Source organism: Festucalex cinctus, chromosome 6 (genome assembly GCF_051991245.1).
Source record: "Festucalex cinctus isolate MCC-2025b chromosome 6, RoL_Fcin_1.0, whole genome shotgun sequence".
NCBI classification, from domain to species: domain Eukaryota; kingdom Metazoa; phylum Chordata; class Actinopteri; order Syngnathiformes; family Syngnathidae; genus Festucalex; species Festucalex cinctus.
Genome location: NC_135416.1, coordinates 23,807,063 through 23,834,896, shown reverse-complemented (window position 1 = coordinate 23,834,896; position 27,834 = coordinate 23,807,063). Strand labels below are relative to the sequence as shown.

Here is a 27,834-nt window from a genome sequence, read left to right as displayed (position 1 = left end):
AAAGTTTTCAACCTGGATTTAGGGGCTGACTTCACTTCTGATGGAAGCCTATTCCATTTGTGTGCAGCATAACAGCTAAATGCAACTTCACCATGTTTGCTTCAAACTTTGGGTTCCACTAATTGTCCCAAGTCTGTAGATCTCAGAGCCCTGCTGTGTTTGTACTCAATCAGCAATATATTCAGGACCCAAATCATTCAGTGATTTATCGACTAGTAGCAGAACTTTGAAAGAGCGGAAGTCCCCTCTGTCGCTTCCCACACAGCCGTCCTTCCACGAAGCCTGCTGGCTCGCCGCTCGGAGGAGGATTCCATGAGCCGGCGGAGCAGGGCTCGGCTCGACGACGAACGGCTTCCGCGAGTCGGCGACACGGGGCCCGCCTCGCTGCCAAATGGCTTCCATTAGCCGGCGGCAAGGAAGCGGATTCCACGAGCCGAGGGAGCAGGGCCCGCTTCGATGACGAACGGCTTCCGCGAGCCGATGAATTACACTCACGGTGAAATACGTGTCGCTGATGTAGTGTCTTATTAGTCTAATTGAGGAATTAATTATTACATTTGTTGAACAGACGTATGTATAGTCTTTGTGTAGGAAAAAAGTAAAATAATCAACACAAATCATCAACAAATCTTCTGGAGCATCATTCCTCATACTATCTGTCTCGCTGCACAAATCTGAGATCGGGTTGCGAGGGCAGCATATTAACCTTAATCACGAAACACTGATAAGACAAAAACAAAAAAGTGAAAATGAAGACATAACGGAAAATGTAATTTGGGAAGCGAGGTAGTGAAAACACAATCACTAAACGTGGGTGATTAGAACTTGATCCATGGTTAATGACCATATTGCGATAACAACTCTGCTAAACCTTCCATCAGACACACACTAAGCCCAATTGATCCTGTGTGATGTAATTCATCCAGAATGGTTCTTCCATCTCTGGTAGTGATGGGAATTTGGGCTCTCTTCTGGGAACCGGTTTTAGGCTCCTAATTTTTTGTTGTTGCTTCTCTTAAAATAATTACAGAATTGTGTTAAATGTCTTACTAATGTAAAAGTTTAATTACATAAAATGTGCATTTTTTGTAATACTTTATTAGTAAAAAAAAAAACAATACTCAGACTGCTACAAAAACTAAACAATAAAATGCAAAAAAAAAAAAAAAAGGACCATAAAATAAATAAAGTGTACTATTTTTGTGTTATTTTGAACTGTTGTTGGAGCAGCAACAGTCATTAAGAGCAGGTTCCCTGGCTTGTCTTTTATCCTCAAACTGAAATAATGGCGTATGCATCTGCATTCTACAGCATATTGTTGATTATTAGTGAAGCTTGCCTGATATCAAACTTTAATTTTGCATCGTCTCCACTCTACCCTTAATCGGTTAACTTTTTTTTCACCTTTGCAGCAGGTTTTTAACCTTGCTCTGCAAGATGAATTCTCACGGTATTTGTGAGTTCACAAACCCCTGAGAATACATTTTGTACCGAGCGCGTTGATTTCCACCCACCTGAACCACTGGTGGTTCGAACCATTCACAGAGCAACATTGTGTTTGGGGGCGGGATATGCAGCTGTGACGAAACCAGGAAGCGCCGACACCGTGGGAAACAAAGTAACATGGACGAATGGACGCTGCATATATGTTCTTGCAAATTACTCGTTTCCTTGTTGAATGTTGAACAGCGGCTCTTCGTGTATTTTTATCTCGTAAAAATGCTTCTTTTTTTTCCCTAAGACAAGACCGAAGACATTTTCATCCGTGGCCGTGATTGGTCAAAACAAAAGTGCACAAAATGCCGCATCGTCCAATCAGCTCGAAGCATTGTACAGCATGTCCCGTCTTTCCCGAGCAAATCACAACGGAACAGTCCCAGATTGATATTGTGGAGAACTCCCTTGAGTGGATCAAGATATCAATCTGGCTATTGTATAGTAGAAATGCATTAAATGTAAACAATTGCCATGTTTACATGGAGCCATGTAATCCAATTAGAATGAATTTGAATGGCCAAATGGAATGAAAATGTTCCATATAAATACCTCATTCGGAATAAAAAGGCTGAATCCGAATGGATTGGATTAACAGGGGTGGTTTATCCCTTTTGCCAATCCGAGCGAGCAAATTTTTGCATCCTTTTTTCGCCACCTGCCTGCTCTGTTTTTTTTCTGCCTGCCTGGTTAACATCATATGTGCTTTGGCTTGTAACAGTGCCATGAAACATCCTAAATACATAGTCGAGTTCCAAAATATGCTGATAAATCAGTTGAAACCCCACCAACGCAATACATTTGCAAGACATGAACACTCAAAATGTCAACAAATTCTATTGCAGCATTAGAAAAAAAATCAACTTTTTAAAAGGTTCGTCAAGTCGAGTTTATTTATATAGCCCTTAATCACACAAAAGTCTCAAAGGGCTTCACATGCCCACAGTTGACAAGCAACGACATCCCCTGATCACCTGATCACACCACAAAAGGGCAAGGAAAAGGGAAAAAATTAAATAAAAAACCTTGAAAAGGGTCTGCAGATGTGGTAATCCCCCTTCCAGGATGAACAGGCTGCCTTAGATGGTTAATATCATAAAAATAGTACAACTATGTTATTTTTAAGCACAAATTCTGATCGACAGGGTCAGAATACATACATATAGAAATGTACTGTACATGCCTGCACCTACATAAAAACAAAAGATATGGGCCTCCAAATATGGTCCAAAATATAGTGTGCAATTCCTGGATCCAAAAGTGGGTCACCCAAACTTTGTAGGGCCATAACTCGAAAACCGTTTGTGCTAGGATGCTAAAACAGCGGCACATGAGAAGAGGCTCGTGGCTGCAGCGACACAGGAGAGGAGGCTCGGGGCAGAAGCTGCTGAGGCGAGGAGGCTTGGGGCGGCAGCGACTGAGCGGTTGCTTTAGCTTGAGGAGGAATTGGAGTTCGAAGCGGACAAGGATTGCCGACTTAAGGCTGCCGTGGAGCCGGTACGGGGTCTTGGACCTCATCAGCCTGCCGCCAAAAAGTTTGGGGAACATGAGGAGACATGAGGAACTAAGGGATCATAAGTAGTCCAAACGTGGGGTGCCGAGGAAGAGAGAGTACGAGGTGGCATGGGGATGGACTCTGATAGAGGTGACATGGGGGCACGTGACCTGGGGCTGTGAGGCGCACAAGACAGCAGGATCCGAGATTACGAAGGAAGAAGTGGTGTTGGGACGGACTCGTGATGTGACTTGGGTGGACGTGACTCAGTTAATGAAGTGGGACGGTGAGAGGAACTGGAACCTCTATCTGAACGCCCCCGTTGGCCATCCCGTGGAGGGTTGTGGACCCAAATGCAGGGAAGCAGAGCAAGGAGGCAGATGTGCTCAAAAAGGGGTTGTTTAATTAAACAAAAACAAAAAGATAAATTGGGTACTCATTCAACAAAGTCCAAAACAAGAGCAAACAAATACAGGGAATTAACCAGGCTCAGGAACAAAGGGGAACCATGACAAAGGCATGACAGCGGCAATGACTCGACAAGGACTGAAAGAAAGCAAGGAACTGGGCTCTGGGTCGTGAGGTGGTACCTTCATTTGCCTTTGGTGCAGTTTGGCATGGTTTCCCTTCCCCACCTGGGAGACTATGTTTGTTTGTGTGTGTGTGTTTGTGTGAGTGAATGAAAACAAAAAGAAAAAAGAAAGCAGGGAACTAAGTACACAAAGTAACGAGACAACAAGAGACACCTGGACAAGACACACGTGGCTTGGGGAGCTGATTGGGTGACACCAGAGATGACGGGCACAGGAGGACATGATAAAACTTGATGAGACATTGACAAAAGGGAGACACACAAGGAAAACATGACCAATAAACCAAACCCAAACACAGACCATGACAGCCACAAGTGAAATAATTCCACCATGTAGATACAGTAGTGTGACTGCATCAGCTGTTCAGCTTGAGCAGTGTTGGGCAAACTCCTCGGGCCAGAGTCCTGCAGGTTTTGGATGTTTCCTTTCTCCAACACACCTGATTCATATGCAAGCGCTGCATAAACCTGATAATAATCCTGTTCATTGGAATCAGGTGTTTTGGAGGAGGGGAAGAATTGCCCACCCATGAGCTAGAGAAATGCATACATTATATATGTAAATACCTATGTGTAGAGTTTTTATGACATTTTATTTACAGCACAGCTTGACCAATTTACACTAAGGAGTTTTCAAAATGATAGCATGATACTCTTGTGGCTGTAACTGCAGTCGATCACAGTGTACGCTCTGACTCGCCTGGTTATTATTCTCCCTTGACAGTGATGTAACGTTCATCAGATCACACATTCACTTTAGCACAGTAGTTTATCATCGCACTGTGGTGCAACGGAGCGAGAAAATGACAACGTTTCAACAGGTCTGAAGGATCAGAGGTTAACATCGCACTGACGGCCAAGTCATAGCAGGGGACAGCAAACATTGATGCCCTTCAAACAAGGGAGAGAAGGATAATCCTCAACTGGACATACAGTATTTATTATACCCATTGTACCGTTTCTAATCTCTCAAGCAGTAATTCATTTAGACAGTATATTGTGTGTTGCACACTAGGCATGTAACGATATGCAAACATCACAATATGAAGCTCACAATACGATAATTATCATGATGTTGTGGGGCGGTTGGCGATATTAAAAAAAAAAAAAAGGTAGCAATATTGTAAAAAAAAAAAAAAAAAAGAGCTCATACTAAAAAAAAATCACAGTATTGTTTTTGTACATAACAGCAATGCGTATAAACCACCTACAATCTCTAATAACACTTAATATTGAGGCACTTACACATTCAGTTCCTCCACATGTTGACTCGTTTCACAAGCATATTGCGTGCAACTTCATCTGACGATTAGTGTGGATTTTAAACATGGAAGGGCCAAAACATCCCTTATGAAAATTAAACTACACTAAAAAACTAGCCACAAGGGTACGAGAACTGCACAAATGGAAATCAACCAGACTTCTTATTTTTTTTAAACACGTGCTGCTTTTAATATCGTGACATGACGACAATATTGTGGCAGTTTTAATATCGCGATATCACCGGTATCGTTACATCCCTACCGCACATCCGACACATAGAACCAAATTCCATGTATGCAGGCATGCAAAGAGAGATGCCTGAGTGAAATTGGGTTGCAATGTAAACGGCCTTTTGAGCGTCACGGGGGGGGGGGGGCACATTTTGTCTGTTGCGGGACTTCAACCGTGTCACGGTGTGGCGGTGTTGGAGGCAGGACCCAAATGCAGGGGGCAACAAAAACAGGGCAAGGCAGGGATGCAAGTAAAAAAGGGATTTAATTAACAAAAAATGTAGACAAGGGACTATGGAAAAAATTAACAAAATCAAAAACAAACACAAGGCATGGCATGGAAAACAGGGACATGAACATGAACAGGCACAATGACTCCACAAGAACCGAACGGAAAACAGGTGACTAAATACACACAGGCTAATTGACAATGACTAGACACAGCTGGGCAAGACACAAGTGGCAAGGGAAGCTGATTGGTGGATACACTGGGAAGGGAAGACACACTCAGGTGGACGTGGTTTGACATAACGGGACAAGGGAAGAGACAAGGAACACATGACAAACAACCAAAAACACCAAAAGAAAACAAAACCCCACCCCCCACAAAACCAAAACATGACAAACCGTGACCCTTTGGGTCCAAATCCTAAGTCCTCACACGTAAACTATTGCCTCCTGACTCAACATAGGAGACGAGATGCAGCGGGTAGGACATTGGCACCATGCAGCCAACTATTGAAAATTTTGGAACAATTAGGTGCATGTGTTTGTTTGGCATTAAACCCCCCATTCATGCTTTTTTATGCATCCATTGTTTTGAGTAACCCTCATCTTTTTCACTAGTCTTTTCATGGCCCCGTCCCAGCTTGTTAGGAGCGTGTTGCGGGTATCACATCAAAATGAGAGAAGCTTTGCAAAAATAAAGAAATGAATAACAATCATTTTCAATATTAAATATCCTCTTTATAGTGTATTCAGTTGAATATACAGTAGGTTGAAATGTATGTGCAAATCATTTTATTCTGATTTTGTTTATGGTTTACACAACGTCTCAGCCTCATTGGAATTGGGGTTTGTACTGCTTTATTTCTGTTTTGTAATTAATATCATTGATCTAATTTTATGGACGTATAGTGTTACTACAAAGTCTCAGAGTCAGAGCAACAAGCTATTCCAGAGTCATGCTTGTTAAATGAACTTGGAAGTGTGGTGGACTTGTTGCCAAGTATTAGCCTGATGTGAGCCAAAGGCCTTTTCTGCTGACACTGCCTCTTCTAAAAACAGTTCACTTTTTGACTCTCCATTTTTTTTTTTGTATTCTAACACTTATACTTGTCCTTCAAACGCATGCTTTTTCCCTTTAAAAACAATAAAAGAAAAACAAACACATTGTTTTTGTTCTCTCCCTATCAGATTATGGTGTTGACTGATCCTGAGTTTGAGAGCAGTGTGCTAATCAGCTCTGACGAAGGAGCCAGCTACCAGAAGTACCGCCTCACTTTCTTCATTCTAAGCCTATTATTCCACCCCACTGAGGAGGACTGGGCCTTAGCCTACAGTCACGATCAGAAGGTAAGATTGAGCAAGGTTTCTTCATGTGCCATGTTTGCTTGTGAACTGAACTTTTGACGTTGATTACAGCTTGAATTCTTTTTTTATGTATTTATTTTTATTTTTTTATCTTAATGCCATTTCACATATGCTGGTAAACAGTAGGGCTGTCACTGTCATGTCTGTGGTCACGCCTGGGTTAATTTGAGTTTGAGTTCACGAGCTGTTCAGTTTGAGGTCAAGTGTCTGTTTTTGAACTGATGTAACCATCATCTAGTTTCAACTAGTTTTAGACTATGTGATGTCAAGCTTTAATCCTTGAGGTGATGTCTGGACCTATGTGATGTTGTACTTTAGTCCTTTACTTACTACAACCAATCAGATCAATTCACTGTCTGTAGGTGCAGTCTGAGAATTGTGTGTGTTTTGCCGGATTATTGCTTTTTGTCCCCTGTGCAACTCTCATTGTTTCACTTTCTTGTCTAGTCAAGTTTTTTCTACGCCCCTCGATGTGAATAAATAGTTAAAACCTTATTTGTGTCTGGGCTTTGGGATCTCACCTCCAGCACATGACAGTCACAAATAATCTTTTTGTAATCGATTAACCTATTGATTATTCCATCGGTCATGACAATTCAGTGGAAGACGCTCAGCCCCCGTAAAGTAGTGATGGTGCGTACTGTGATGAAGATGACATTTGTTCATTGTTAATTCACTCAAAAACACTGATTTCAAGTTCTGTCGCTGTTACCTCCAACAGCGGCGTCCAACGAGCATCCACCGATGCAGCGGGTTTGCTCGTCGTCATGTGTGTCATATTTCCGGGCTTTTAAATTTCCAAGCTCCGCTTTGCAGTGATATATAAAACCTTTCTTTTTTTCTTTTTTTAAAATGTTTCAGTCTAAAGAGACCACAAACCCTTGGAAGCATTAGTTTGTGTCCGAATGTGCACACTACTCCCCATATAGTGCACTACTAATGGTCACACCATTTTGTAGGGGTGTCCAAATGTCCAAAAGAAAAAAAATGTGGTGCACTCAAAATGACCTAAAATGCACTTTGAAAAGTAGTGGACATCAATGGTCACTCAAACAGTTGATATTAGGGATGTAACGATATCCAAACATCACGATACGATATTATCACGATATGAAGGTCCTGGAAAAAAAAAAAAAAAGAGCTCATACTAAAAAAAAGCACAATATTGTGCTTTTGTACATAACAGCAATGCATATAAACCACCTACAATCACTAATAATAATGAGGCACTTACTTGCTAATGCAAGCACACATTGATCGCTTCACAAGCAAATTAGGTTCCCCTTCATCTGACAATTAACATAGATTTTGAACATAGGCCAAAACATAACTAATGAAAATTAAATTGCACTAATAATGTAGCCGCTAGAGGGTGCTAGAACTGCACAAATGGAAATCAACCTGACTTTTTTTTTTTTTTTAACAGATTTGTTCCTTTTAATTATTGTGAACATGACAATGACGATATTGTGGCAGTTTTAAGATCACGATATTGCCTTTATCGTTAAATCCCTAGTTGATATAGACAACAATGCATTGCGAGTATGAAAAAAAAGAATGGTACAAGCAACAGCGCAAGCGCGAGAATCAAAGCATACATGAACTATATACAGTAATATGGAAATAATTAATTCTAGTCGAAAATATGTATAACAAAGGAACTAAAATACCGTTTTAAAACATTTTTATCACAATAAATCGTTGGGGATTTATGCACCAGTTTGTTATGACAGGTACGGTGGGCACGTGATATACGACGATGACCAAGTAGTGAGCTGGCTGTCCGAATCGTCAAACAGAATGAGGACCCTACATATTAGGCAACTATATAGTGCAGAACTATATAGTGAATGAGGGATTAGGGATCAAAGGTGGAGATTCGGACACAGCCTTAATGTTGCTTTGCTGATATACATGCGTGTCCGTCAGCAACAGACATCTGTGCGGAAACACAAAATAGGGGTTCTGGCAACTTCCCAGAGCCGCAGATATGATTTTTAAAATTACTAAAGTCGTATTGAGGCATCCATTTAGTGCCACATCCGAGTTGGTAGACTTTTTTTCCAACCCTAATAATCAGGCTACTTTTGAGCCCTCAAAAATCCCTATGTGTGTGGTCACCATGAGGAATGTAAATATAACAATACCCTCAACCTGAAGCTTGAGCTAGAGCGGTATATAATGATATACAGTACAGTAGGGGTGTGCTCAAAAAATCGATATAGCAATATATCATTGTGGGCCTCATTTCAATACATGAATCGATACGCAGGTGTCAGAATCGATATTGCTCATTAACTTTAAATAGGCAGTTAACGTTTGCCTTTGCAGCTTGCATTGTACCTAAAAAATAAAAAACAGTAGTGTCTTTGAAGTTAATTGCCTTCAATTAATGCAAAGTTAGTTACACGCAATAAACACAACCATGCACACGAACATCTCACACCCTGTGCAAAAGGAAGCACTCTTGTCCATCCATCCATCCATCCATTTTCTTGACCGCTTATTCCTCACAAGGGTCGCGGGGGCTGCTGGCGCCTATCTCAGCTGGCTCTGGGCAGTAGGCGGGGGACACCCTGGACTGGTTGCCAACCAATCGCAGGGCGAAGCACTCTTGTCAAAACTCTAAACACATGTATCTAAACCATCTTATGTTACCATATGACATACACGTGTCATAACGTTTAACTCGCCTTGAACCAGTTACACACTGAAATGTTTTGCTTAACTTTTCTCAATTACAGTAAGTGAAGTACTCAAAGAAAGCACAAATACACAATATGGTACATTAATCAAACACAAGATCAGTGCTATGCCCTATTGAAAATGGGATTTATTTGTCTTCATATAACCAAAATCAGTCAAGATAGACAATCACAACAAAATGTGTCCCAACACTATAAGCCCAAAAAATATACAAATAAAAATACTACTAAGAATAAAATTAATTTAATAAATCGCCGAGTTCAGGGGTAGGAAACCCTGGTTCCAGAGAGCCGCAATCCTGTGTGTTTTAGATGTCTCCCTCGTCCAACGTAGGTGAGGGTTATCAGGCTGCGCCATAGCGTGTTGATGAGCTGAACATTTGAATAAACTGTTCTGGAGGAGGGAGACGTCTAAAACACAAAAGATTGCGGCTCTCGAGGACCAGGGTTGCCAACTCCTGCCCTACTTGGATCTGATCAGCACATTTCATCAACATCGTAGGAAATATTCTCTTTGGATTTTTTCTATTAACCCATTGCCTTGTTGGAAGGCCTCCTTCAGCATCAATCCATGGTTGATAACATTATCAAATAGAGTTGCACTGCTTTTTAATTGACAAATTGTGGTCCTGTTCTTCTTTGAGGACATTCTCCTATTTCAGTTCTTCCTCAACGTCTACCTCCAGATCATCCTCGACGGATTCCCCCTCTCACACTCACTTTTCTTCCTCTGATTTCTTCCATTTTGGTTGCAAGCAGGTGAACTTATTTTGAAGTGTTCAAACCTGATCGGTTTGTCTACAATAAACTAGCAATCATGTGTTGAAACAGCTAATGTGCGTGTGTTTAATCAACCGGTTCATGCGTGTGGTGATATGTCAGTCAGTGCTTTGGAATTGCAAGGAAGTGACATTATGTCTAATGTATAAAAGTGGGTTTGGTGTTTTGCAAATCATCGTGTGTTTCTCTGAAAGAAGTGTGAAGCTGACTTTGTGTTTATAGTAGGGATGTAACGATGAGGGCAATATCGTGATATTGCCACAATATCGTCATGTTCATGATATTTAAAAGCAGCACATTTGTTCAAAATGTCAAGTTGATTTCCATGTGCAGTTCTAGCACCCTCTGGTGGCTACTTTTTTTTTTAGTGCAATTTAATTTTCATTAAGGATGTTTTGGCCCTTCTTTGTTTAAAATCCATGTTAATTGTCAGATGAATAATAAGTAATATGTTTGTGAAGTGAGTCAATATGTGGAAGAACTCAATTTGTGCTAGCATTAGCAAGTAAGTTTCTCAATATGAAGTGCTATTATATATTGTAGGTGTTTTTTATGCATTGCTGTTATGTACAAGGGTGGATGAGTGGTTAGCACGTCCGCTTCCCAGTACTGAGGACTCGGGTTCGAGTCCAGGCTCCGGCCTTCCTGGGTGGAGTTTGCATGTTCTCCCCGTGCCAAAATGGCTCTTCTCCGGGTACTCCGGTCTCCTCCCACATTCCAAGGACATGCGTGGCAGGTTAATTGGGCGCTCGGAATTGTCCCTAGGTGTGCTTGTGAGTGTGAGTGGTTGTTCGTCTCTGTGTGCCCTGCGATTGGCTGGCAACCAGTTCAGGGTGTACCCCGCCTACTTCCCATAGCCAGCTGGGATAGGCTCCAGCACCCCCCGAGACCTTTGTGAGGAGCAAGTGGTTCAGAAAATGGTTGGATGGATGTAATGTACAAAAGCACGATATTATGCTCTTTTTAAAAAATAAATAAATATTGTGACCTTTTTTAAATATCGCCAAGCTCCCCACAATATTGTGATAATTATCGTGTCGTGAGCTTCATAACGTGATAATATCGTGATGTTTGGATATCGTTACATCCGTAGTTTATAATGGTGAAAATCTGGTCCAATGTTTTGCTACTTCAGTGGAAGGTGTTGATAATTATGTAATTCTTTTGTTTTTAGTGTTTATGCAATGGTAAAATACTGTAAAACATGTTTCAGCATGGTGTCCTAGTAATAAGTGAGAAGGCTCTCATCTGCTAGTATTGTGCATTACACTGTACAGTACCCGTATAAAATATGAGGTGCATCTGGCTTGCAATCAATTTGCCAAGATAAATGGCAGCCACATCGATTGATCTCAGTGATTAAATACACCTCAGTAATGAAGACCAGTTACAAATCAAGCAAAGCAGTTGAATAAGGCTGTGTGGTAGCTGAGGCATGCATTTGGCAAGTCAAACTTAACAAGACATTTGGAGCCAACCCAGGCTGTCAGATGCATTTTGGTATTTGCATCATCATTTGGACACATTGGCACCAAAAGAAAAAGTACCAGAAGATGACTGCTTCATCTACACTCCCACAATTCCCCCCGAATGTGTCATCTGCAGACATCCTAAGGGTGGTTAAAAAAAAACATGTTCTTCATCTCATAAGTCAAGAGTTTACACAGATGTTAGTGGTCTCTTCATTCCCCTCTAAGCCTCTACCCTACATTTTGACATTCAACCCAGCAGCAAGTAGCTTTAAACGGTCATTTTCAGCTTGTAATTAGCTAATAGTTTTCAGACTGTGTCACTCTGAATTTAATGTGTTTGGGTTTGTTTTGGGTTTTTTTTGGTACTTGCATGCTGGAATGAAAGTATTCTGAACAACATCAAAATCCATGATTGGACAAATCGAAAGGAGCAAGCTGTTTTGTCATAATTCTTGATTCTCTTATTTGGCTTTCAAAAAGTAGGTCACTTCCTTCCTTGAGCATGTTTTTATATTTTTATATTATATTAAACTCACACTGACCTTTCAATGCTCTTATCTTTTTGGAGCCAATTACAGATTGATCAAGTCTCTAGTTGGCTCCAGAAAATAAAATCTACAATGTGCCAAATGAAGGAATTATGTAAACAGTCTTAAGAACAAACAACACAAACTGAAATTCTGTCTCGCAGGGTGTGTTCCAAAATTAATATGGACATAAGTTTTAAACTAACTAACTAATTTGGGTTTTTATTTTTTTATGGAAAGCTTGTGAATGTGTTGTTTCTCCCATCTATTGAACTCACTGACATTAATCTCTGACAGATTTGATAATCAGTTTCCCAGCTGGGCCTAATTAACGGAATATTTATTTAGGAGGATGTTCCACATTATTTGGAAAGTCCTAGTCTTTAAGCGGGCAGCACAGTGTTACAGTGGTTAGCACGTCCACCTCCCAGTACTGAGGGCGCAGGTTTGAGTCTGGGCTCTGGCCTTTCTGGGTGGAGTTTGCATGTTCTCCCCGTGCCTGCGTGGGTCTTCTCTGGGTACTCCGGTCTCCTCCCACATTCCAAGGACATGCATGGAAGGTTAACTGGGTGCTCCAAATTTTCACCAGGTGTGCTTGTGAGTGTGGATGGTTGTTCGTCTCTGTGTGTCTTGTGATTGGCTGGCGACCAGTTCAGGGTGTACCCTGCCTACTGCCCGAAGCAAGCTAGGATAGACTCCAGCACGCCCCGTGACCCTTGTGAGGAGCAAGCGGTTAAAGGGGTACTTTACTTATTTAGCCATTTTTGGCAGTCAAACATTAATATTTTGTCTATAATTAATTTGATAGTTCCTTTGTCCATAATTAAAGTAATACTTTACTTATTTTGCTATTTTTGGCAGTCAAACATGAATATTTTGCCTATAATAAATTTGATATTTTCATAATTTTTCATGTGCAATTAGTACCTTTAAAAACACGTTTTGCAACTTACTGTCGACTGAAAATGACATCACAAGGGCTCAGCTAACCAAACACAGCTCAGCTTGTGAATGTCACATGACCAATTCTAGAAAACAGCTGAACTGTAATTTGTTAACTGATGTCATTTTCAATCGACAGCATGTTGCAAAATGTGTTTTTAAAGGTACTCTTTCTTTGTACATGAAAAATAATGAAAATATCAAATTAATTATAGAAAAAATATTATCATTTTATTGCTATAATGGGCTAAATAAGTGAAGTATCCCTTTAATTTGATACTTCAGCTCAGCTTGTGAATGTCACACGACAAAACCTAGAAAACAGGTGAGCTGTGATTGATTACCTGAGCCCTTGTGATGTCGTTTTCAGTCGACAGCAAGTTGAAAAATATATTTTTATAGGTACTAATTGTATGTGAAAAATAATGAAAGTATAAAATTAATTATAGACAAAATATTAACTTTTTATGGCTATAATGGGCTAAATAAGTGAAGTATCCCTTTAAGAAAATGGATGGATAGTCTTTAAGCATAATGGGTTGAAAAAGAGGGCGCTATCTGCTGATGAAAAATGCGAAATAGTCTCATGCCTTGTGGAAAGAATGAAATCACTGAACATTTCAAGAAGATCATCCTACTGTTAAATAATTTGTGTGTGACTGACTCAGAGAAGCAAACGTTCATTCCGATAGAGATGTTGAATAATATTTTTGTCAGGCAAATACATCATATTAAGGGAGCTTCTGTTAAAAAGGCACTGATGAGCAGCAGGTATTTGAAGCCGCTGTTGTTGCTGGCGTCCCAGTGAATTCTCAGCCTGCAGTCATGCATAATGCTGAATTTCATCAAGCCAATCTCACAAGGGGAAACGTTTTCAGTGGGCTCAGAAAAACTTTAAGACTAATGTTCAAATAAAGTAAATAAACTGAATACCGTGAAACTTTGCATAGTTCAGTTGGACTGCGTTCTGGATGGTTGGTGGATGGCCAAACTAATTCAAACCAAGCCAAATTTTATTTTGCATAAAAATAGGCAAGCATCGAGGAAAGTGCTGAACAGAAGTAAAAATAATACTATGTGTGGTGTTATTGTGACAATTGGCTTGTCCCACCAGGGGTTGCCACAGTATTATTAGTTTGGATAGTTTTCCACCAGATGCCCTTCCGAAAGCAATCTACTCATTTTTTATTATCCAGGCTTGAGACTGGCTGTGACTGGGTATTGGAGCACTATCAAGGAATCAAACACAATACATCTGCAGGACATCACTGCAATTAACATATATATGACCCGCTCCGGCAAAAGGTTCCGCATGTCGGCAAGATCAATCTTGAGATAATGGACAATATTCAACAGTTGGACATTTTTTGTCCATTTTGAGATTTCTCCACATATAGCTTCCTTGAGGTCTCTAGTTTCATTTCCAAGCAGCACAAATGTCAAAATTGTAATAGAAGTGTATGAAAATAATCATTTATTAGACAGTATGCCTCGTAACTAGGGGGCGTGTTTTTAGCCGAGCTGCTAGCGGGTTAAAATCAACCCGAATTTCTTACCTCAGACCTAAATTCACAAATGATTTATATAAATATTGTGAGGATAAGCGAATCTGCTAATGGATGGATGGATGGACAAAACAACCAAAAAAAGTCGAAACACACCAGTCAGCACTCATAAGTCAACAGAACAGTCATCCTACCTCGGAGCAGATCGCTGTCATCGGCCCGGTTACCAGCGAATTGTCATCCAAACAAACAGAGATATTCTCCAGGATCGTTTTCTAAATGAATCAATGTCTACTTTTAATTCAAATTACTACATTCACACACTTGACTAAACCATGTCGAATTCGAGCGAGGGGTGCAGCCGCGATACCCCCGCGGAGCAGACTCTGCTCGTTCACTCAGACCGAGTCGGGAATTAAAAGTTGTGACATACGCCAGTGCCTTGTATACAATGTAGACTAATGTAATAATGCATCGTAAATACTAATGTTATGGTTTGATCGCTTGTTGATGTTGTCTATTTACAACCGGACATGCCATTTCTTCGATGCATCAAAAAGAAAATAAATAAATAAATAAATAAAAAAGTCTACCTGCATATGTCGCAAATACCACCATACATTTTCACTTATGCTCTCTTAAATGGGATGACATGAACATAAAAATGAGCTATGAAATATTTAACTTGAAGATGAAAAATGGTCCTTTCAAAAGAGTCACAATGACACCCTGCCCCAAAATGCACAAAGGCTATATTGACGTGTTAAATACAATAGATTAGTGTCCCTCGTGTATTACTTGGGGTGGGGGTGGGATAAAACATCCATCCATCCATCTTCTTGACCGCTTATTCCTCACAAGGGTCGCGGGGGCTGCTGGCGCCTATCTCAGCTGGCTCTGGGCAGTAGGCGGGGGACACCCTGGACTGGTTGCCAGCCAATCGCAGGGCACACAGAGACGAACAACCATCCACACTCACAAGCACACCTAGTGACAATTCGGAGCGCCCAATTAACCTGCCATGCATGTCTTTGGAATGTGGGAGGAGACCGGAGCACCCGGAGAAGACCCACGCGGGCACGGGGAGAACATGCAAACTCCACCCAGGAAGGTCCTTGGGATAAAACATCCATCCATCCATCCATTTTCTTGACCGCTTATTCCTCACAAGGGTCGCGGGGGCTGCTGGCGCCTATCTCAGCTGGCTCTGGGCAGTAGGCGGGGGACACCCCGGACCGGTTGCCAACCAATCGCAGGGCACACAGAGACGAACAACCATCCACACTCACACGCACACCTAGGGACAATTCGGAGCGCCCAATTAACCTGCCATGCATGTCTTTGGAATGTGGGAGGAGACCGGAGTACCCGGAGAAGACCCACGCGGGCACGGGGAGAACATGCAAACTCCACCCAGGAAGGTCCGAGCCTGGACTCGAACCTGAGACCTCAGAACTGGGAAGCGGACGTGCTAACCACTCGACTACCGTGCCGCCTTGGGATAAAACAAACAAACAAAAATATTTTCATTTTCTTTATGTGACCAAAAGCATTTGAGACATCACATCCATGATGTTATCAATAAAGCACCTTTCACAGGCCACATCAAATGGCAAATAATCTTTTAATTGACACAAAACTATGAAATCAAATTCCCCATCGTGGTAATATGACCTAATTTAAGCAAGAAAATACCACAAGGAGCAACAATAAAATTAGCAAACTTTGCCTGATGCCTCAGAAGATGAATTGTAAGCTGAATGTGGTCTTCCGAGTTGAGGCTGATTACATCTCTTGAGAGGTCAAACTTCCAAATCTTGGACGATAACCTTGCCTGCTATTGGAATTGACTTTCCACTGATATTTTAACATTTCCTGAAAATTTCAGGTTCATATCTTTTTCCAAAGGTACTGGTTGCTATGGAGATTTGAATGATGCAAGTACCAAAACTTTAAACCCCCTTTGTCTCAACCATCCAACATTAAAACTGCTGTAACTTTCTCAATTTTTGAAGAGAATTAAGTGCAGAATTCGAATATATCAATATCTCAATTTTGATTTCTTGGTACATATGTATACAAGTACATTTAAATTGTTGAAGATCATGACAAAAGGCATACACAAGTTCAATAGAAACTTGAGGAAAAGAAAGTCCAAAACGCACATACCACTCTGTCCTTTACAAGGCTGAGACATCCGCAAGGGGATGGCTGAGTGGCATTTGCGGGCTGAAAACTGGGGAAGTGAGACCTCTGCTATAGTTGAAAATAAATGACCCTTTTCTAACAAGGTATAAAAAGAAGCAAAATCATTCTAAGGGAAGAAAGCCCAACATGCCACACTCAAGGTTGGGAGTGTCAATTTAAAAATGTATTCCAATACAGTTAGTAGTTAGCTGTTGAAACGTAGTTAGTAATATAATCCAAGTACCATAATATTAAAGTCATGTATTACATTTGGATTACTCTAATAATATATGTTAAAAAGGGGGGAAATCAATGCAATATAAATGTTTCTGGTCTCTTCTATCTTGTGGATATTGAATATGTATTTTTGTGGAATACATCAATTCCACGTTCTAAAACAGCGCGCCTCTTCCATGCTCTCTACGCACATCACACAGCCTTCAGACGCACAAAATCTTCATCCCCACACAAGCGAATCCACATCCACGCAACATTAAGAATACATTGAATTAGGGCTGCATGATTTTGGAAAAAAAAATAATTGCAATTTTTTAGACCAATACTGCGATTGTGATTCAATTTGCGATTTGTATTTTACAGATTAAAATGCATGAAAACACTACAATTGTGAGTCAGTGTTAGGCGCGGCCGGGATTGCCGGCGAGAGTGGATCCCAAAATACGCAGACCAGAGAAAGGAGGATCAAGAATTTATTCTGCGGATGCGCGGAAACAAACAACCGAAAAAGCTGGTCAAACAACCAGTACAAAACAACTCAACCGAAAACACTTGCAAAGGGCAAGGAGAAAAATAGCAATTAACGAAAAACACTTGCTTACAAAACGCAAGGATTCACAGCAAGCATCATATAACACGAAATAGAAAGTTCAACTTAGGAAAACGTGGCCAACAGCGCACACGTAAAAGGTAACACTAGAAGTCTAGGTGAGGGAACGCAAACTGAAATCCAAACATTCTACAAAGTACAACAAAGGGCGACGTAGTAATACAAGACACGTGAAAAGACTATGAAAGGCTATGAAAACGCTAGAATAAACACTTGGCTGCAGAGCAGTGAGCAAGATGAATAATCTGGCAGTCGGCAGTGGTGGCGCAGTGGCTTTATAGTCCATTGATTGACCATGTGGAACAGGTGTGGTCATTAAGAAGGGAACGCCCACCAATCACTTGGGTGCTGGAATGAAAACAAACAGGCCTGAGAGCAAAACCATGACAGTCAGTTTAGTTTCAGACAAGTCATTTGATCAATATTTTGGTAACACTTTATAATAACTACCCGTTATAACTAGTTAATAGACCATTAGTAAACTGTTAATTAATGAGTTATTAATGACTTATTAAATGTTTGTTAACTGTTTGTTAAGGTTTTAAAATGATGTCTATAAATAGTAAAAATTTTATTTTTAAACTGTTAGTTATTGAGCTCTAAATGACTTGTTAACTGTATAGTAATTATTCATAACTATATTTTATAAATTAGTAATACATCGTTAACAAGCTATTAGAAAATTACTTACTAATGACTTGATAAGTATTACTTCATAGTTTGTATAGTTTATTGGGACGTTATTATAAAGTTGCCACTATTCCTCATTTATTACGTGTTAGTAAATGTGGAGTAGTTGCAACTTTAGAATAACGTCCCAATAACATAAATAGAGTAATAACTAATATTTAAGTTGTAGATTAACTCACTTCTTTACAGCAGTTGTTAATAGTTTGTTAACCATCTACTAATACTATACCAGTGAAACTTTGTAGAGGAGCAAATGAGTGGAAAAAGTTCAATGGGACGGAAAATTGATATTTAGGCATGGTAAGGCATAGTAATTTTATATTTTAAATTTCACCTTCAAATTCTGTACTTTCAACTTGTTCCACCTGTTTGTTGTTTGACAAAGTTTCATAGTTATTAGTAGATGGTTAACATCTACTATGTAAAGAATTAGCTAATATATAAGTTAAATATTAGTAAGTAGTAGGGGTGTTAAAAAAAAAAAAATCGATTCGGCAATATATCGCGATACTACATCGCGTGATTCTCGAATCGATTCAATAATCGGCAGAATCGATTTTTTTTTTTTTTTTAGGATTCACACCTTGAGCATGGAAGAATGTTATATGAACGGAACATTAAGCCTTAATATTTTATTTTAATGCTGTTCAAACATGAAACAGATTACAACCTCTATAAGACTGAAATTTCAGATAAATAAATAATACATTTTCATATAAATCTTACACTCTACAAGCTTACTGATTAGTATTTTCTAAATTTGAATGAAAAAAAATCGCAACAATCGACTTATAAATTCGTATCGGGATTAATCGGTATCGAATCGAATCGTGACCTGTGAATCGTGATACGAATCGAATCGTCAGGTACTAGGCAATTCACACCCCTAGTAAGTAGTTAATTTATACTATTGGGATATTATCATAAAGTTGCAACTGTTCCTCATTTAATAACAGTTAATAAATGAGGAATAGCTACCACTTTAGAATAACGTCCTAATAACAGATATAAACTATTAACTGATACTTAACAAGTCATTATTAAGTAATTTACTAATAGTTTGTTAACTTAGTCTTACTAATTTATAATATATAGTTACAAATGATTAATATACAGTTAACAAGTCATTTATAACTCAATAACTAACAGTTTAATAATGACATATTAACTGTTTATAGTCATAAGTATAAATCCTTAACAAACAGTTAACAAACATTTAATAAGTCATTAACAACTCATTAATTAACAATCAACTAATGATCTATGAACTACTTATAACGGATAGTTATTATAAAGTGTTACCAATATTTTAACAAGGCAATACTATAATGTCACTATTTGATTAAAAGTACGAGGCGGAGACGTCCTCTTCTGGTGGATATGCTAAGGCGGGAGCTTTGACCTACATTATGCTTCTAAACCAAATAATTTGCCAATAAAAACAATACATTGAAGCTCAGGCTATGGTGAGCTTATAATATAGTTACATATCCAGAATAATAACACAGAATGGAAAATAACATCCCTTTTTTTTTTGTAGCATCATTAAATTCAAACAAGAAAGACAACCATGAATGTAAACAATCTTCAAGTATCAAGTGTCGACATTTAAACAGGTAAACATTGCACACTATAAAGCACTTCTATCAAATAAACAAACTTTTAAAGCTCAATACACATGACAAAACTCTTGTATTAATAGTGCAAAACTTTGAGGTCTGTCCATTCATTGTGTGCATAAGGCTTTTGAAGCTTTCCCCTCACAGATTTAGGGGAATCATTTCCTTGACAATATAACAGGTTATAGCTTTCTTGTAATTTCTTTGTGCCTTTGAGAACTTTTTTCACAAGGCGTGACTAACGTGAATGCTGCTGTTAGCGATCTTAGCTTAGCACGCCCGCTAGTTGCCTCCACTTCGTCAGTCTTTTTTTAACCTGCTTGACATGCTTCAGACTGAAGTCGGTGGTGTTTTTTTTTTTTTTTTGTGTTGATATAAGTTGGTCATGTTGCCTCTAGATCTGGCTACTCGCTGATAGCACATTTTGTATCTGGCGCTTTTCTTTTGGTCCACGTCATTTTTGTCGAATCCGAAATACGTCCAAATAACAGACGTACCGCCCTTCTTTGGCACAAGTTGCTCTCTCTCCTTTCCTTTGTAGCAGCAGAAGTCCCTTCTTCAATTAAATTCTCTTCGGTGCACGGCAGTCGAGGTGCACTTGTTATGGTTGCGCTGGCTGTACAGAATGAAGGCACCGGAGCGCAAAAAAAAAAAAAAAAAAAAAAAGGCACCCGAGCGCAGACTAACTTGTATGAGCCAACAACACTGATTGGCCAGCGCCATTAAGACTCACACATCAGCAATTGTGGTTGGCTAATACAACTATCACTCAAACACATTCTAAAACTGCACTGTTTTGCGATTAGGTTATTGCACTTGGTCAAACCTCGATGTTGGTTAGATTTAGATTAATTGAGCAGCCCTACATTGAATCACCTGTGTCTATGAGTGGATTAGTAATTCCTCAATTAATTCAAACCACAAAGTTCTAAGTGTAGTGACTTCAGATCATGAGTAATTGAGGATTTTATTTTTTTTATTCCCCTAAAATTAAGTAAAATCAAATTTGTTGTCCAGTACTGTTACTAAGGGAAATACACCTTCCCTTATTTTCTGTTTAATTTACTAGTTTGTCATAACGACGACCCAATTATCGCTACATTATTCTCAAAAGTCACAGGGACCCACAACAGAAGGATGACAGAGCCATGTGCTGCCGACCCCTGTGCTATAGACAAATACAGATAACCAATAGAAAACTTCATCCTGTGAGGCAAATTGGTTTAGGTAGCTTCGTAAAGTTTTTCAAACCTTTTCAAATGACCAGTGTTTGTTATGACAAGTGCAAAGGTAGGGATGTAACGATATCCAAACGTCACGAAATGATAAATATCATGATATGAACCTCACAATATGATAATTATCACGATGTTTTGGGGAGGTTGGTGAAAAAAAAGCGCACAATACTGTTTAAAAACTCACATTATTGTAAAAAAGAAACTAGGGCTGGGCAAAAAAGTCGACTTTAAAAATAGGTCGACTGGAAAAATTTAAGTCGGCGCTCCGCCATTGTTTGCGCCGTCGCCGTCAATGTTTCACAGTAATATTTATTACTTATGACTATGTCCTCATTGGTTGCAATATTTTCAAATGGAGGAAAAGCAAATGGATAAGAGGACAGAGGTACAGGCTCTTCTAAACATTTGGGAGACAAAGTCATCAGCATGACTTTGAATCGGAGTCACCCAAGCCACCATGCACGTTATTACTGCCAAGCTTGTTGAGGTGAACAACTAAAATGTTCACACGACCCTCAAAAAGTCTGTAAAAGCTGCAAAGATACACCAAGACTATAAAACGCTCATGGATCACTACACCGGCATGACTGCTGTGAATGAGACGGCCAATTCGACGCCACGGTTCATGGATACCGGAGCAATACTGGAGTCAGCGCATCACGGATAGACGAAGGTAAACACGACAATAATGTTACAGAAATACTTGTAATATTGTCATTTAGTTTGCTCTCTCGTGTAGCGCTTGGCAGCAGCTTAATTGTGTGACTGTCTATTAGTCAGCAGTTACTTATTTTGCTGCGACTGGCAAATCTCTTGCTCGCGTTATTTTGCCGTGAACACTCGGAACGAAAAATTCTTGGCCTGCCGTGAATACCACAATTGCTTATAGACATTTACAAGCGTATATGAATAACACAAATGTGCACGACCAGTTCAATGCAGGGGCGAGAAGGTCGTTTTGTCGAGGAGTCAAACACATTTCACCGGGAGTTAGCTTAGCGCTTCGTACCGCAAATCACGGCAACGTAGTAACAAAAGGCAAACTTTTTCCACTCACCATGACATAATAACCCTCGATGGTGAATTGCCGGTCACAAACACGGCTCGTATCACAAAGTCATCTTGGTCGCGAAAGAAGAGCTTATTACCTTTGGCGTGAGGAAAAATAAATAAATAAATAAATCCCCTCGGCGTGACAAAATAACACTCAGTGATCAGTTGTGGGTCAAGGCAACAAACAAACAAACAAACAAACAACCACCTTCGCCTGTGTTTTAATGACCATACAACACTGAAATTGAAGGGAAGGGCTTTTGACGAAGTTGACGATCACCGTGGGTGCGTGCGGGCTGCAGTTAGGCTGTAAATTAAAGACTATTATTGTACGGAAAATTATCCACTGAATTCAACACATGGTCATCATTTGCGGCCTCAAAAAAAAAAAAATAGATATATATATAATACTAAAAAGTCGATTAGTCGTTAAAAATATGAGGTAAAGTCGATTTAAAAAAAAAGTCGTTAGTGACAGCACTAAAATAAACACAAAGTCTTATGAGAAAAATGTACAATATTGTTTTGTTTTTTTGTACGTAAGAACAACAGTGACTAAAAATGTAGGCTTGAACATGTCATGTCACGTCATTGGATGTTTCCCTTCCCAAAACAGCTGACATGTGATCAGCTCATCAGCAAGTTCTGCATAAGCCTGATAACGAACCTGTTGATTGGATTCAGTTTGTGTTGGAAGCGGGAAACCTCAAAAACCTGCAGAATTCCGGCCCTCGAGGACCAAGTTTGCTCACCCCTACTCTATATAGGTCACAGTGCTGTGTTCAGCTGCAGCAGGCAGAAAGTAATGTTTTTTTTTTGACAGATGACTAAGGGACTGATAATTGGTTTAAAAAAAAAAAGTTGTATCTACTTTCCTGGTTTTAAAGTTATAACTATGCAACGTCGCTCCCGGCTCTAGTGGTAGAAATGTGGCAATGTAATCCCGGCCGGTTAAGGCAGTGCATTTTGTTTTTATTTTTTATTTTTTTGTCAGCGCTCCCGTGGGGGGCCTCTTCGGCTTGGGTCCCTGGGCAATTGTCTTCTTTTCCTACCATGTTGTGACCCCTCTGCTTCCAATGCTGCAGTTTCACTTAGCTTTTTGGCTTTGACATGATATGTGTTTCCATCATGAAAATGGAGCCCAGGCCAACTGCCGATTCATGGGCAGAGACACTCAGGGGCATATTCACTCAGAATGCGCTGCGTCCGGTAATAGCGCGAAATAATGCACCACAACTGCACGCGCAGTCTGCGCCCAGTTACCTCACCTATTCACTAAGGATATTGCTCTAATCATATACTGGCGCAAACACGCCCACAAAACTGACAGCTTGGAGCAAATTTTCACCTGATTTACCACACATGGCAATGGATTTGTGGCAACAACATGGTTGTTATAGTAACAGTTGCGAGAAAGATGACATTATCAGAAAGCGAGGTTGGACCGAGAGTAAGCGTTTAGAGCGCCATTAAGCTGTACAGAGCAGAGAGGACGACAACGACGTCATTCATTCATAAAGTACAAATTATTGGTGCGATCCTTTTTTAAAAATATATTTTCAGAGGTTGGTGTGGGCGTACAGTATGCATCTGGCACGTAAAAAAGATCGTAAAATGCCTCCCCGCCATTGCCGATCAGCCTGGATTACGTTATGTTGTCCTAAAGGAAATCCCCCCCCCTCTCTCTCTCTCTCTTTCTCTCTCTCTCTCTCTCTCCTCTCTCTCTCTCTCTCTCTCTCCTCTCTGCGTGATCTGCCGTGGATGGTGTGTTGCAAAAGGCACGCAATGCTGTCATGATCGAGGTTGCAGCAGTTAATACATGCTTTCCAAAAACGTTATTTGCGTCACGCAAACGCGGTGTGGCTATTTGCACTGGCGTTAGTGAATTAGACGTTGTATATCAATGAGTCTCATTTGCATTGGGGTGGGCATATTTTGCATCAAATGTATGCAAATTACCTAATTTACATACGCGCAAATAACACTGGCGCACCGTGACGCAATCCGTTTGGCTGCGCACTTAGTGACGGATTTCCCCATCTGCGCGTGTTTAGCGAATTAGGCGCTCCCTAATTGTTCCATTTTTTGCCGGTTAGCGCCGTGCAAAGGCGACGCAAGCCTTTAGTGAATAGGCCCCTCAGAATTTAACAAACTTACAACAGCTTGTAGACAGGATTGCATTCCAAAGACGCAACTATTTTCACACAAACATTTGAAAAGTCAATTGTCTGTAACTTGTCCACTTTAAAAGTTACAAAAAGTCTGCTTGAAATGAGAATGCAATGTCAAATTTCGCGAATCACCAATAGTTTGTGAAAATGGCTGTGACTCATGGAATCTTTTGGCTGTGTACTCTGGAACAAAGAGCAAAACAAGTGGCTTTAATGTGCGTTAGGAATCACACAGCATGGTGGTCGTTTGTACTCATGCTAGAACAAGAAGTGCTCTTTGTGTGGTTTCTTCTCTAGTACTCCAGATGAAGACAAAACAAATGTTTTCCTTGTTTACACATAAACATTGGATACAGAGTTTAGGAAAATCCCCAACTTGGTGAGTTTTACAAATTGTTTTAAAACACCTTTGCATGTGGGAACAAAACACAAAATACTTGCTTTTTCTTTTTTTATTAAATAAACAAAGTAATGACGTGGTCGAAGCTATGACCCTGGACAGGTAAAGTAAAAGAGCAAATGGACAAGATGCCTCAGAAGTTTGTGACATTGAGTAAGCAAATATACAGAATTAACGGACGGTTGAAACAGTTGCAACATATTGCTAAACTAAACTTAAAATCACCTAAAAAATATCTGATTATGCTTTTAATCTGTCTTGGCAAAGTGAAAAGTGAGTGCTGAAGAAAATTACGAGTAATATAATAGCTACATGGCAACATGCAGCAAACACAACAGATGGAGTAACTGCTGCTATGGCAGATATAGGCTTTTGGTAATCCATTGTCAAAACAGCAGATGGACGTGTCCGTGGAATGTATCCATAGAAATGAGACATTTGCGCAAGTGATGCTTGAGAAACCACATATAGTATCACTGAATGTACACGTGATGTTAAATAGGAGAAAATGATGAAATGATGAATATTAAAGATGCATTATTACAGCAATACTGCAGTTTGTACTCTACTCTCACTCTGAAAATGCTGATACTCCAGCAATCGATATCAGCTTGTCGTATGAAAGGGTGTACAGTTGTGCTTGAAATTTTACATACCCTAGGGGAATGGTGTCCAAACTACGGCCCGGGGACCATTTGCGGCCCGCCGCCCATTTTTCAGCGGCCCGCACATATGCTAAAAATGGCATTTGACTCAGTTCGAATAAAATAAACAAAACAAAAATGTTTGGAGATGGTCAAAGTAAGAAGGGAGGGTATCGAAAAACAGGTGACATTAAAGGTTATTTTAGTTAACTCAAACTAATGAAAAAACTAAAACTAAAATAAAAAACAACAACATTGTTACAGAAATAAAATAAGAACAAAAATACTTTTTAAAAAACGAAAACTAACTGAAACTACATTTTATGTTTACAAAACTAACTAAAACTAACTAATTAAAGCAAACATCCTTCATTATAGTCTCTGGTAATTCATTTAATGCATGAGCCTTTGGGGATGATTTTAAATGTGATTTTTAGTCAATTTATTTTGATATAAACCTGAATAATGACGTTTGAAAGTATGTCATACAGAAGTGAAGCCATCTAGCAGCAGCCAATAGAAAAGCATCGAAAGATGACGTCGCTCCCATGGTGTTTTTTAAATATTGTGCACAAGTAATTCACATCAAAAAACTAATGCTAAAACTAAAACTAAAGCTAATACACTTAAAAAAACTAACCTAACAAACTAAAACTAAGTATTTTTTAAAGAACTAAACTAATAAAAATTAACAGAACCACCCTGAAAACTAATAAAAACTAACTAAAATGAAAAATTCCAAAACTATAATAACCCTACTGCCATATTACAAATAAATTGGTTTATTTACTGTAGCATTTTTCTAAATATGCAAAAGCACAAATAAATTATTTGTACAATTTTTAGTACTAAACACAATTTTTCTTCATAACATTATGTGGCCCTTGCGTCCTTCTAATTTTCTGTATGTAGCCCTCAAATGAAAAAGTTTGGACACCCCTGCCCTAGGGGTATGTAAACATTAGAGCACACTGTATGGTGAGGAAAAAGTCTTAATGACTAGAAAATCCAAAATAGTGTGACAATTGATTTGATATTTTCAGAGAATGAATTTGACATGAGTAGAGATGTACATGTGATTTTGGTGACAATTCTTAGCATGTTAGCAGATTTGCCTCAATCCGATGCTGATCACATAATTTTCAGCCTATAAGTATTGGCTTTTCTTCTACTTCTTCTTCATTTTTAAAGGTCGCAGATTGCCAAAATAATCCTGGAGTACTAAGATCTTGCCAAATGGAACATCACCACACAAAGTAACGTTTTGGTATCAGTATTTTAAGAGAGACAGTACCAGAGCTGGCCTCAGGCAGCAGTCTGTGGGCTCTATTTTTGTTGACAGTGCAAGTGAGTTCAAGTGTAAAAACTCACACATCTTGATTTTCATGCCAGCGTGAGACTCGTATAGCATGTTTGGGAATTTGGCACACAGCCTTGTGCCATTTGTCAGGCAATCCAGCAGACCGAGTTCGTTTTCTTTTACATGGACACCAACAATCAAGGTGGAAGGCGGTCTCCAAGTGCCAACCTCACAGGGTAAACTGTGATTGCCATGTGTGTCAATTTCCTACATAGACTCCAGTACATCAGTTCCTGCTTCCACCATGTCAAAGACTATGTGTCTCTTGCACAATGAAAATAAAGGGAAAGAGAGATTGGCTGCGAAGCTACAAGTAGTCGGCTGTGTTTATGCCCACGACGATGCAAAAGACCCGTTTCTAACCGTGTCTGTGAAAATACTCAATCAAAGTAATGTGCACAATTATACTGAGCTCCACGGCCAGTGTTAGTGAAGTTTCTTCCAAAATGGAATCCATTTCACATTACTAGTGTCATGTGCTGAAGGTTGGATCCCAAAGTGCAGACACAAATAAGGTTTTAACTATTTATTCACATTGAGAGGCGTAGAACAAACTTTACTAGACGAGAAACAAAGAGAGTTGTACAGAGGGGCAGAAAGCAATAATCCGGCAAAACGTACCCAATTCTCAGACTGCACCTACAGACAGTGAATCGATCTGATTGGTTGTAGCAAGTAAAGGACTAAAAGAACATCACATAGGTCCAGACATCACCTAAAGGATTAAAAATTGACATCACATAGCCTAAAACTAGTTGAAACTAGATGATGGTTACATCAGTTCAAAACAGACACTTGACCTCAAACTTAACAGGTCATGAACTCAAACTCAAACTTAAACCAGGTGTGACCCCAGACATAAGTCAAGACCCAAACATTACCCCTGCATGACCCGAATCATGAGAACTAGTTACTTGCGTTTGAAAGTCATATGTTTCTTTACAATACTGTACGTTGACTTTTAAGTTGTTGTTTTTTTTTAATTGGGGATTGTTTGAATAATCATTTTTAGATTTTAAAAGGAAAA

The 27,834-nt window shown here is 39.6% G+C and overlaps 1 protein-coding gene across 1 annotated transcript in view; it reads left to right on the top strand.

Moving 5' to 3' along the window:
* LOC144020369 (uncharacterized) overlaps positions 1-27,834 on the top strand; it is a 260,558-nt gene that overhangs the window by 183,666 nt on the left and 49,058 nt on the right. The window contains exons 4-5 of the mRNA XM_077523754.1: positions 6,491-6,649; positions 7,115-7,139. Of these exons, the coding sequence (XP_077379880.1) occupies positions 6,491-6,649; positions 7,115-7,139 (184 nt within the window). The remainder of the gene's footprint in view (positions 1-6,490; positions 6,650-7,114; positions 7,140-27,834) is intronic.